This window comes from Nannobrachium achirus (genome assembly GCF_963921795.1).
Source record: "Nannobrachium achirus genome assembly, chromosome: 1".
NCBI lineage: Eukaryota > Metazoa > Chordata > Actinopteri > Myctophiformes > Myctophidae > Nannobrachium > Nannobrachium achirus.
The window spans coordinates 11,796,339-11,809,917 of NC_137810.1; the positions used below are offsets into that span (position 1 = coordinate 11,796,339).

General features: G+C 43.8%; 1 protein-coding gene across 12 annotated transcripts in view; it reads left to right on the forward strand.

Annotated features, from left to right (window-relative positions):
• Window positions 1-13,579, forward strand: part of herc2 (HECT and RLD domain containing E3 ubiquitin protein ligase 2) — a 181,587-nt gene that overhangs the window by 18,979 nt on the left and 149,029 nt on the right. For all 12 annotated transcript variants that reach the window (XM_080732028.1, XM_080732030.1, XM_080732029.1 and 9 more), the window contains exons 5-9: window positions 626-848; window positions 3,643-3,743; window positions 10,365-10,506; window positions 12,169-12,273; window positions 13,144-13,315. In XM_080732028.1, coding sequence (XP_080588154.1) covers window positions 626-848; window positions 3,643-3,743; window positions 10,365-10,506; window positions 12,169-12,273; window positions 13,144-13,315 — 743 coding nt within the window. The remainder of the gene's footprint in view (window positions 1-625; window positions 849-3,642; window positions 3,744-10,364; window positions 10,507-12,168; window positions 12,274-13,143; window positions 13,316-13,579) is intronic.

Genomic DNA, 13,579 nt, shown 5'->3' on the forward strand with positions numbered 1-13,579 from the left:
CCATCTTGAATTTTCTCCAAAACACACTTTTTGCACCTTTTCCTACATATTTTCTTCAAATGTCACAAAAATCGGTACACATGATCCTGGGTGACCAGAGAGGTGCTACACACACACACACACACACACACACACACACACACACACACACACACACACACAGCTCCACTTCGAACAGAGGTTCGATTTTTTTTTAGACCAGTGGTCCTCAACCTTTTCAGGCCGTGACCCCCAAAATAATCATATTTTAACTGGGGACCCCCAAAATAATCATATTTTAACTGGTGACCCCCAAAATAATCATATTTTAACTGGGGACCCCCAAGCTCCAAGCTCACAAACTCCAAGCTCACGAGCTTGGAGGTCTGCTATTTTCAATATTTTCACCAAAAGGCCCTTTTAGAAATGTCAGCCCCTGCCTCTCTAACATTCTCTTCACGTCTGTCTGTCTGTGTGTGTGTGTGTGTGTGTGTGTGTGTGTGTGTGTGTGTGTGTGTGTGTGTGTGTGTGTGTGTGTGTGTGTGTGTGTGTGTGTGTGTGTGTGTGTGTGTGTGTGTGTGTGTGTGTGTGTGTGTGTGTGTCCGTGTCCGTGTGTGTGTTTGTGCGTGCGTGTGCGTGTGTGTAGACGAGGTGGAGCTGAAGGAGTGTCTGATGGTGCTGGTTGACGACCAGCAGAAGCTGTCGGCCCAGATGGCCAAGAGCACGCTGTCGGCACAGCGCCTCCGGCAGCGCCTGGTCATCCTGGAGCGCTACCTCATCTCCCTGAGCCACAGCATGATGGAGGAGAAGTACAAGGTCCGCTGGAAGGGCCCGCCCACCCCGCCGCAGCCCGCCACCGACAATAAGAGGTGAACCCAAGAACCCCAGAAATACCTAAAAATCTCTTCTAAATCCTAATGGTGTTCTGAAAAAACGTTTCTTTATCAGTGGTTAGGGCTGTCACGATTATTACATAATGGTTTAATCACAATTATTTGTCATAATTGCTGAAAACATTTTTCCACTATCAATGTTCTTTTTTAAGTATAAAGTTTCAAATATGTCAGTCTTAACACATCGGATGCCCACGTGGATGCTATTGTCTTAATTTGCTGGTGCCCATGGCAACGCGGCATTTTACCTACCGGCGAGAGTACTGGCGAGAAAAGTAATCCGAGTAAATGTAATCCGAGTATGTCCTGTTCATTTCGCGAAAATCTTTTCTTTCAGTCAGGACCGTTTTTTATCATTTCTAAGCCACAGTGTTTGTGTTACGGCATGTAGAAGAGGCTGCCGTTTTGAGAAAAAAATGAAAAAAGGAAGAGAATCCGGAGAAAACAGCATTTTTGTGCAGCCGCTAAACAGGAAGTCAACGAGACACACAGCATGTCCGGGTGACGTAATTGCGCGCTGCATGTTGGGAAATGGAGTTTGTTTCATCACCGCGGTAGCCAAGTGCAGTAGCTACAGTACAGCATAGTTTACTGTACAACGCGTCAAACGCGTCGTGGGCCTCCAGCGACATCAAAGAAATTGACTTGTAGACACCACGTGGGCATCCGATGTGTTAAAGGAGCTATAGTCAATTTTTTCTTGAAAATATTTTATAAAAAAATAAGCTTCATACATGTGTTTCTATTCAAAAATGACCACAAAAAGCGTAAAATAATGATAAAATAATCATTTTGGCCATTGTCAGACCGACACTTTGTTTACATTCTAGTCTATTCTTTGATAGTGTTAGACTAGGATGTAGTGTTAGACTAGGATGTAAACAAAGTGTCGGCCCGACAATGGCCAAAATGATTATTTTATCATTATTTTACGCTTTTTCTGGTCATTTTTTAATTGAAACACATGTATGCTTATTTTTTTTATAAAATATTTTCGAAACATTTTTATTTTAGCATCCGTTTTTCAAGAAAAAGTTGACTATAGCTCCTTTAACTTTGTATATTTAGGTTATGTGTCATATCTGCCATGTGCAACTTCAAAGCCTAAAAGCCAAACAGAAATGTAATTGTCAACGACAAAATCGCAATTAAAGGAGCTATAGTCAACTTTTTCTTGAAAAACGGATGCTAAAATAAAAATAATGTTTCGAAAATATTTTATAAAAAGATAAGCTTCATATATGTGTTTCTATTCAAAAATGACCACAAAAAGCGTAAAATAATGATAAAATAATCATTTTGGCCATTGCCAGAACGACACTTTGTTTACATTCTAGTCTATAGACTAGGATGTAAACAAAGTGTCGGCCCTACAATGAAAAAGTTGACTATAGCTCCTTTAAATTGTAAATCGCAATTATTTCAGAGACAATTAATCGTCATGTAAAATGTCTTAAACGTGGCAGCCCAATCTGTGGTGCTCAAAGTTGTAATTATATGTAGTTGACCGCGGACCCCCAACTCAAAATATTTTGTTCCAGGGACCCCCCAGAAGCAAAGATTTGAGTTACAAATGTTCACTTTAAAAGAATATACAGTATATTAAAAGATTTGCTAAATTTTTCACAGCTTCTTCAAAAATAGTAGATATAACAAGCCCATAGCGCAGCGGTTGAATATCCAAAGTTTAAAAAAGAATGGTTAAAATGGTTATGTGACACAGATGCGTTCCCGGTCTTATACTTTGTTGCGCGCCAGTGTCAGGTGCCGAAAATAGCCAGTCTTACAAGCCCACAACTTGTTAGCCTGTAGATTGCCTACTGGTTTTGGCGCACAACTTCGCTATACGGTGTGGGCCAGCCCACAATAAAACGTAGCGTTACTAACAGTATTGTTTGTAGACTCACAAATCAGTTTTTAGCCTCTTAAACAAGATATACTGCAGGTACATAGTTGACTGTGGGTCTCACTGGGCACTATACTAGGCCTGAAAATAGGTGATCTACATTACCCACACAAGCCTGTGAGTTTAGATCGGCTATTTTCTGTGATTGTTTCCCCTGGAATAGAGACGCAAGGGTTCAAGTGAGCCATGAGGGGGGGAGAATTTCGCGGCAAAATGACGTCATCTGCATCATGTGTATACGTTGGCCAATCATATCGCCGATCATAAACACATGGTACACTACCGGCCAATCACAGGCGCATCTTGCTGACTTCTCAGGAAGTAGCTTGCCTCAACATAACAACAACATACTCGGGTGAAGGAGTCAGTTTCTCCGGAATGCCTGAACGCACAGGAACCAGGGACCCCTCTAAAGATAGATCTCGGCGAGCTGCAGGCGGACGCGGTGGCGAGAGGCCCGGTCCGCGGCCGAAAGACGCGGACGCGACCGCGGTTTGCTATACAGCTCTGACCACTAGTTGAGCAACTTACACAGTATAGCTTTAAGAAAGCACCAATAAAGTCATCCCTGCATTTTTGTCACATTAGTGATATTGAGGTATTTGGTCCCATGTAGGCCTGTCACAATTATTACATAATCGTCTAATTGCAATCATTTATCATAGTCCCATGGTGATATGTTTGATGGTGCCCTCATGGCCAGCCCTGATCCTGCCTGTGTTGTCCCTGTGTGCTTCCAGTCCTCGTCCGGTCAGTAAAGGTGTTGAAGGCCTGGCCAGAGTGGGCTCCATCTATCTATCTATCTATCTATCTATCTATCTATCTATCTAACCCTAAGCCTGTGTTGTCCCTGTGTGCTTCCAGCCCTCGTCCGGTCAGTAAAGGAGTTGAAGGCCTGGCCAGAGTGGGCTCCAGGGCCGCGCTGTCCTTTGCCTTTGCCTTCCTGCGCCGAGCCTGGAGGTCAGGTGAGCACATTTCCAGAATAACTCAAAAAGCCAGGAGGAGTCTGGGGTTGTTGTTGTGCGCAGGCCAGGGGTGTCGCACCAACATTCTGGGCCCTGGGTACGTGCAAGGATTCACTCAACGTTTTGTGCTTTAACCGGTGAAAAATAGCAGATATACAAGCTCACAGCGCGGCACTCGGTGCCGCGCTGTGAGCTGCTGAGCGCTGCGAGCGCTGCGAGCTTGCAGATCTGCTATTTTTGAACAATCGTGAAAATGTTTGCAAGTGCTTTGAATATTTCAAATCCTTCTAAGGTTTTTTTTGAAAAACCTATGTAGGTGGTGATCAAACCTTTTCATGTGAAAATGATATGCATTTGGCCACGGACCCCCATCTCAAAATATTGAGTTCCAGCCAGGGACCCCCCAGAACTACAGAGTGAAGAAAAATTTGAGTTACTAATGTTCGCTTAAAAAAATATTTAAAGATTTGCACACATTCTCACAACGTTTCAAAAAAATGGCAGATCTACAAGCTCGTATATGAGCTTGTATATCTGCTATTTTTCAATAGCTAAATAATTAAGGCCCCTCCACCCTGGGGGGCCCTAGTAACTCAGTCCCACCCCCCCCCCCCCCCCCCCCCCCCCTTGTGACGCCCGTGGAGCGTACGGAGCGGTAGCCGCTGACAGCTGCTGTCTCTTAACGGTTGGCTCACCAGCTGTTTGGAGAGCGTTGCGTGTGTCACAACACTGTCACACGCTGTCCGGGGTAAACAACGCGGCACATTTGCGCAACACTTCGTCGGGAGGCTGACAGGGACTGTGTGGTGTCTGCTGGATGAGGAACTGGGTGACCTTTTGGAGGACGGGGTCAGCGGTGGAAGGGAGGGGGGGGGGGTTTACTGAGCCCTGGGTGACAGTCAGGGACGTGCTGGGCCCCTGATTCAGCCCGGGAAAAAAGAGTTGGAGAGGCCCTCATTGTGCGCTATAGAGAGAGATCTCTCTCTATAGCGCTGCTGCTGCTACTCAAAGATTTGCCATTTCAGATCATGACAAGTGACAAGCCAGTGGGCCAATTATTGTACATGAGTAATATTTGGTCGTTGTCGGGTGGAAACCTTGTATGTCCAAAAACCGTTTGTTTTGTATTTATCATTTTAAAAACAGCCGATCTACAAGCACACAGCGCCTCGCACCGAGAGGCGTTGTGGCTTGTAGATCTGCTGTTTTCACTACTTTTGTGAGACGGCCTTGTATAATGAAGCAGGGCTTTGCGAAAAAATCTACAAATTTGAAACTTGGAGATACGAGGTTTCTGCCCGAAAGTGACGATTTACTTTGTTGGCCGCCCAGCCCCCAAAATGGAACGAAGGCCGACATTTTATTTTTTCCCTAATGGCCGGCCTGGACCGACCCGGAATGAACCGGCCGTTCGGGAGTTGTCCCGCTTTCCCCAATGGCCAGCATGTCCCTGGTGACAGTCAGCATGTCCTGTCCATCTATTCATAAAGCCTCCCTGAAGACGCCAAGGTCGGAGTCTCCTCATTTGCACTGGCGAGGTTGTGTTACAGGCCTTTGATTTGATAATCCACCCCCCTTTATTGCTTAGGGTTGAGGGGGGACCCGGCTGGGAAGAAAGCGCCCTTGAACCCGGACTACAGCAGAGACAGAGGTCCACTGCAATAGGATACTTTTCCCATTTATGGATGGAGAGCTTGCCTTTCACTGACCCAGGAGGTCAATAACTTGCAGATGCTAAATTTGATCATTGTGTTGGGTAAAGGTTATGTGACGTGCTTTGTTTAATTTGCAGGTCTTTTTAGTGCGGGGGTCTTCAACGTTTTCAGGCCAAGGACCCCTTAGTTGAGAGAGAGATGTTTTCAGGCCAAGGACCCCTTAGTTGAGAGAGAGATGAAGCAGGGACCCCACAACCTGTTCATAGATTCCATATAGTTTCATTGTTTCATCAGTGTATTTTGGATTCATGTCAATTCGCGTTTTCAGATATTTAACCACTTGAACCGTCAATACTTAATAAACTTGACCTTTCACTCTGCTCTTTTTCCCCAATACACCAAAGCTCTTTGCCAAAAATAGAAGATCTACAAGCTCACAACGCCTCGCAGTGGCGCAGTGCGAGGCGTTGTGAGCTTGTAGATCTTCTATTTTTCAGAATTTCTCAGAATATGGACACTAGGGTTCAAGTGGTTAATACAAATATATATATGTATTGTATATCCCTCAAAGATTTGGAGGACCCCCTGTAGTAACTCTCAGGATCCCCTTGGGGTAGTTTGAAGGTAGCTTGGAGTATGTGTTTGAAACGTTAGTTTTTTTTCTCTTCCTTTTTACATGAATCCAAACACATGGTTCCAATCTGTGGTGTGTGTACAGTACCTTTTGTGTTAAAGAAGGGAGGACAGTAGAGATGCTTTGTTTCATATGTACACTTCTTTCACATGCTGATGTGTTGCTGAGTGTAGCCGGTCCCTGGGGACCGGGTGGGAACAAAGTGCCTGGCTGTCCGTCCCGCTGTAGGCTTTCCTGTAACATGAGAAGGGCGCGCGCGCACACACACACACACACACACACACACACACACACACACACACACACACACACACACACACACACACACACACACACACACACGTGTGTTCTGGGCCCTGGGTACAAGGATTCACTGCGGGCCCCCCATGAATGTTAACTATTGAAAAATAGCAGATTTACAAGCTCACAGCGCGGCACCGAGTGCCGCGCTGCGAGCTTGTAGATCTGCTATTTATTTTTTTTATTGTGAAAATGTGTGCAAGAAACCCATGTTTCCATGTCAGTGGCACACATTTTCACGACTTTTCAAAGTGCCGAGCTGCGAGCTTGTATATCTGCTATTTTTCAATAGCTAAAGTTACTAGGGCACCTCCAACTTGGGCCCTGGTAACTCAGTCCCACTTTCCTACCCCTTGTGACGCCCCTGCACACACACACAAACACGCACACGCACACAAACATACAATTGAGCCTGGGCCTTGGCCCCCCTGTCTGGCTACATTCCTGGAATGTACTGTAGAAATAACAGAGGCGTAGCAGAAATCCACTCTCACTATGTCTGTCTGGAGGTTTTTTTCCCCACCTATCACCTGCTGAATACACACATTTCTAGCTGATTATGTGGAATCACACACACCCTCCAACCGGCCCCAGTCTTTGCAGAATTATTCTCGCCTTTGCAAGTCCAGAGTATCGCTGGACCCGCTATGCAAAGCCGTACGTCTGATCTACTGTACTGGGTAGTATACTTCAGTGGTTCTCAAACTGTGGGTTGGCACCCCCAGGGGGGTCCCCAAATTAGCTTAATGTGCAACATTGTTTTCTCACTCAACAGTAAACAAACCAACATAACGTTTAAGTGTATAGAGGGTATGTGCACATTTCTAAAGTGACAATTTATAGACTCTTTAATACCTCTAAAATTGCAAATTAAATTGTCCAATATTAGAGGCAGAAATTGTGAAAATAGCTGATTTGCGAGGCGTTGTGAGCGTGTAGATCTGCTATTTTCACAATAAAACTGTGTTATACAAAATGTAATGCCTCAACTCTTAGGCCATGGCTACACGGAGCTGGATATCCACATAGAAAAATATGTAGGTCCACACGACAAAGATATCTAGGTCTAACAAGCACACACACAGTAAAGTCTATCTGGATATAAAGATAAAGATAAAGATATCCGGGTTCCCTGTCTACACGGATCCAGTGAATCGGATATTTTTCAATCTCTCCACGTATTTATCCGGTTTAAAAAATACCCAGTTTCACAGTCGAAATATCCAGCTTCGTGAGGCTGCAAGCCCCAACAGCACAAACAAATGTCTAGCTTCAGAAATATCAGGCTCTGTGTAGCCATGGCCTAAGTGCTCGTCAGGGTGAGGGGCTCCCCAGTTAAAATATGATTATTTTGGGAGTCGCGTTCTGAAAAGGTTGAGAACCACTGGTCTACTTATTGTATACTAGGTTGCATGCCGGTGTTGTGTACGAAACAAAGAAACAATTATCTACAATCTCAGAATGCAGCGCAGCGTGACGTGTTGCGAGCATGTACTGTATGTCTGCTAGAAATCAAGCCTTTGAATAATTAGTTATGGTTTGGTGACCAACTGCAGTGAATTCAAAGATGTATTCTTGAGGGGTGGATGCAAACTGAGCTTAGCAGTATGTTTGTCATTCATTAGTCTCCTTTCCTCGCTGCAGTGCTCATAACCATGCAAGGTTAAGGGCCATTCTAAAACAGGCTAATCCATTACACAGCCTGTTCCAAAACAATGGTAAAACTGCCGACGCGACCACGGACACATGAGGCGTTCTGTAGAGAAAGGCTTCACGCTTACATTTGAGATGGTCCAGATGAATAAGGCCTAGAATTATTGAATGCTTTAGCTATTGAAAAATAGCAGATATACAAGCTCACAGCGCGGCACCGAGTGCCGCACTGCGAGCTTGTATATCTGCTATTTTTGAAAAATCGTGAAAATTTGAATTTTGGCCCGATTCTATAAGTGTCTTTTGAATCCTTCTAAGGTTTTTTGAAAAACCTATGTTTTTTATGTCAGCAATCTGGCCAGCCATCGTCAAAGAAAAGGTCCTTTTCACTTAACTGGAGCTCAGTTAGTCTGTTCTTGAGAGACTACTATGTCAGTGGTGCTCAAACCTTGTGAAGGACCCCCAAAATGATATTTATTTGGCCACGGACCCCCATTTCAAAATATCTAGTTCCAGGGACCCCCAGAAGCAAAATTTGAGTTACAAACATTCGCTTTGAAAATACATGTATTCAAAGATTTGCACACATTTTCACGACTTCTTCAAAAATAGCAGATCTACAAGCTCGCAGCGCTGTGAGCTTGTATATCTGCTATTTTTCACTGGTTAAACCATTCAATAATTCCTAGGCCTAAATGGGTTAAATGTTGTGATCGTACAGATTAATAATGATAAAGAATGCGAGGACAGCACTGCAAATTGACAATGTTTTGCGACACAGATGCTTCACAGCATGGACATTGGCAATTTCACAAGCAAATTTAAATTGCCAGTTCACACCCTGAGGACTGGCATCCTGCCTGAAATGTCCTTGTGGCAAGAAATAGTCATATCAACTTGGAGTGCAGTCTATAATGATCCAGCTCAAAATTCTAACTTTAGGGTTAGAATGGGATCATGAGTTGAGCACGCATCTCATTTTGGAGATTATACAGATTATCATAATTGAACAGAATTTAGTTTTTCTGTGGTATCATACTTTGTTATTGTGATGTATTGGCCACACAATGACTAACTCCATTGGCCCTTCAAGTAGATTTTGCCATGTGTTTTCACGAGAATTCACCATGATTCACATCGCAATAACTCAGTTAAAAACATGCTTTTATTTTTGTTGGTATACAGTTCATATTAAAGCTCTATTATGTCATGTTTTCAAGTGAATAAAATGTTATTTTTTCCAAGCAGTGTGGTAGAGTATGTAATACAAAGAAACGTATGCTCTATTGAGACATTTAGATCCTGTGTCAAGGTTGGACACAACGTTTGACACAATCCTGTTTCTGGTTTGACACAAAATTATGTTAACCTTGAAGGTCAAAATGTAATTTCTCCCCAGAGCAAGCCTCTGTTAGCTCAGTGGTAACAATGTCAGCACTTTCACAGGAGAGCCAAATCCGGGGTAGAACAGGACATTTAAGTTGACTGCTGCTGTTGCTTCTCATTATGTGTCATGCTGTAAGTCTGTCATGTCACATTTCACATGTACTGTAGGAATAACAGTTTTAAATGGTCTAACCCATTTAGAACGCGTCACCGAGTGCCGCGCTGCGAGCTTGTAGATCTGCTATTTTTGAAAAATCGTGAAAATTAGAATTTTGACCCGATTCTATAAGTGTCTTTTGAATCCTTCTAAGGTTTTTTGAAAACCCTATGTTTCTATGTCGGCAATCTGGCCAGCCATCGTCAAAGAAAAGGTCCTTTTCACTTAAATGGAGCTCAGTTCGTCTGTTCTTGAGAGACCGCTATGCCAGTGGTTCTCAAACCTTTTCATGTGAAGGACCTCCAAAATTATATTTATTTGGCCACGGACCCCCATCTCAAAATATCTAGTTCCAGGGACCCCCCAGAAGCAAAATCTGAGTTACAAACGTTCACTTTGATAATACATGTATTCAAAGATTTGCACCCAGTTTCACGACTTTTTCAAAAATAGAAGATCTACAAGCTCACAGCGCTGCACTCTGTGCCGCGCTGTGAGCTTGTATATCTGCTATTTTTCACTGGTTAAAGCATTCAATAATTCTAGGCCTAAATGGGTTAAGGCTGCGCTAGAGAGTGTGACTCTCTTATTCCTGAAGTTTAGAGTCCTCAAATTATTTCTATAATGTTGCTGTTTTAAGCAAGTTCACTATGCGCCACAATGCGATGCACTGTGAGCTTGTAGACCGGATATTCTGACTATTTAAAAATGATAGTAAAAAAGGAACTGTTTTGGATATACAACAAGGTTTCCACCCATAATCAGTAATCGATACACTGCTGCTGATGTGGTATCTTTGGAGTCTGTTCTTCTTACATCTTGGTTCCTCTGTACAGGCGATGATGCAGATCTGTGCAGCGAGCTTCTCCAGGAGTCTCTGGACGCACTGCGTGCTCTGCCAGAGGCCACGCTGTTCGATGAAGGAACCGTGTCTTCAGTGTGGCTGGAGGTTGTTGAGAGGGCAACCAAATTCCTCAGGTCTGCAAATAACCGCTTTGTTTTACGAGATTCTTGGTGCACTGTAATTCATCCATTTGTTCTGTGTTTCCCTAAGTCACAAACAACTCTGAGATTGTACAAATAGACCCACAAGGGTTATTTATTATTTGTCTTTTATTTACCCAGCGAAGGTGCTGAGCAGTGTTAACACTTTGCCGTCCGAAATAGAATGGTGGTTGGTAGATTAGCCGTGAAATTTCTATTATTTTATTGTGATCTGAGACCATAATATTATGTTTATAAACATGAGCCCGCCGCCCCTCCTTCCACCCCTTTTTCCACCAGGTCATTAGCTCACCGTGATTTTCTCGATCTCCGTTGGGATAAAGTGGTGGTTTTGGCCGAGCATCGATCTCCCCGTGCGTTTCGCGTGCGTGATCCGCGCGCATAACGATCCATGCATATAGACTGAACAGTCGATGTGTCCACTTTGGATAGCCTAGCACCTAGCACTCCAAACAACAAGTGGGTGGGAGTAAGGAAGGCTGAAGAAGGAAACGCCATGAGAGTCACTTCTGTTCATGTCAGAGCAGCCACGAGCCACCGATGGACGAGTGGTGACTAGGGAAGGTTAGACGATCGCCGATTTTCGGATGAAAATCATTTATTTCGGTAAATACGGGAAAGTACGGGAAAAGACGATTGGCTGCCCCTCCCCCCCTAGGAAGTCCGATATAGTACGGTTTTAATATTAAGGGGCTCCCCGTGGCTTGGAAAGGGTTAATTTTGTCGACTAAGACTAAAAGACTACAAGATTTTGATATTTTGTCGATAACGCTAGACTAGACTAAAACAATTTCAGAAGACTAAGACTATTATGTGTGTTATTCAAAAGACTAAGAATAAATCTAAATCTAAGACTAATGGCTGTAAAAAATAACACTGGTATGTAACTGCAATGAAATTATAGCCAAATACATCTTTTATGTATGGTTTATTTTGACCAAGTAACAGGTAGTAGAAGACGAGTTATGTGGTTATATTTAGCCTAAAAGACTTATCGTAAAAGACAAAGGCTAAAAGACTAAGACTAATCCCAAAAGACTAAGACTAAAATATTGTGATATTTAGTCGACTAAGACTAGACTAGACTAAAACAATTTCAGAAGACTAAGACCAAGTGGTGTGTTATTCAAAAGACAGACTAAATCAAAATTTGCTGAAAAAAGTAACACTGGTGCTGAGCACTATAGCGCTTTTACAGCAACACGATCACAACCACACAGATGTTAAACATCTGCCCAGTCATTCCCACTGGGCACGATAAAGATAAAGACGAAGATACCCACAACGATAACGCCGATATAAATGATGTGAACGCCGACATGTCGTTATGCTGTTATCTTTATCGTGCCCGTTGGGAATGACGCTTTATGCTGTTGTCCACGGAACAGCTCCACTGGAGGGGTTGAATGGTGACCATTCACTCCCCCACCCAGATCTGTTTCTGCCCGTCCGAGATATCGAACCATGAAAACCCTAGCGGTTACAAACGCGCTGCTATAACCTTTAGGCCACCACTGCACCAAGATTTAAATTATTTGTACACTCTCAGAGTTAAATGAACACAGGATTTCTTTTTGTGTAGGCACAGCCTAATGTGTCATTTGCTGTGTTTTGTCTCTTGGGGGTCCACTCCAGTGATGTGCATGGAAGTGCCAGTGTCAAAGGCAACATTCCCCTGCAGGACCAGCACCTGGCCCTGGCCATTCTGCTGGAGCTGGCCGTTCAGAGAGGCACACTCAGGTACGCTCAGGTCTCACTCGCCTATACCAGTGCTTCTCAACCCAGAAGCTAATTTTGTTGTCTCCCTGGGACCCAAACAAAAAAAAAAAAATTAACTCTCCTACTGCCAGATTATTTATTTATTTATTGGGTCTGGTGCCATCAAAAAGCGGCTTACCTTTGCGACGTTATAGTAGATAGATAGACATTTATTTATTTTATTATTATTATTATTTTTTTGATTGTGCAATAGTGCCCTTTGGTCTGCCAGGCAGCAGAGGGCGTCGTCATGCGAGAATGAATGTGAATTTGCCTGTTATGTGTTGCCGTGCATTCAGAGCAGTCACTGGCCACAGAGCCTCACAGCCAGAGAAATCAACAAGGAAGTGAATTGGTCTCCGTTGATGTTAACACATAATGGATTTTTTACACTATCACCGCGGAAAATGTGTTTACAGTACACGGCGGCGCGACCCCTCATCAGCTTAAGGACATCAACAAGGTAAACGAACGAACGCGAACGAGCGCCGTATTGGCGCGGAGGTCTCTTGAGAATTGGGGCGAACAGGAACGTCCAAAGCAGTATAAGAGTTAATAGAGGGTATGCGCGTGACATCACTGTTGCTGGAAGTCATGTGGGAACAAGCCTACTGCGTGGCAAAAAACTAATTTCTGCCATTGACAGCCCATACATCCAAACAGAAAAGTCCTATCTGATTGTATTGAACAAAGTTAACTCACCAACATTGTGGCTGTACTGAAAACTTGAATTATCCTCTTTCTATCTGCAAAGTTTTTGTTTCATAAAAATCCACCATAGGCATGTTATGAGCTACTTTCTGTCAAGACATTCTGTGCAGGTTGTTATTATTATTTATTACCCTATTGCAGTCAGATCCTGTCAGCTGTGCTGCTGCTGCTGCGGCTGTGGGACAGCGGGACCAGAGAGATGGACAACGAGCGCTCCACCCAGGGGACCAGCGCCCCCCTGCTGCCCCTCCTGCAGCGCTTCACCAACATCCACAGCTGCAAGGAGGAGGCGGCGCCCGAGGAGGAGATCCAGGTGAACCTTCACTCGCCTCTACTAATAAAGCCTCTAAATAAGCAGTTTTCTGCTGACATAAGCAGGAATCGTGCAATTGCTTATTTAAAAAAATATATTTTAATTTTATTTTATTCAGGCGGCTAACAATGCTTCCTAAAGAAATGTTGTGTGTGTGACACTTCCTGGGGCCACAATCTGCCTCCAAAACTATTATTTTTATCTGTGAGAAGTTCTGTCATTGGTCGATTAAACTGGGTGCCCATCCAAAATAACAGACCAATC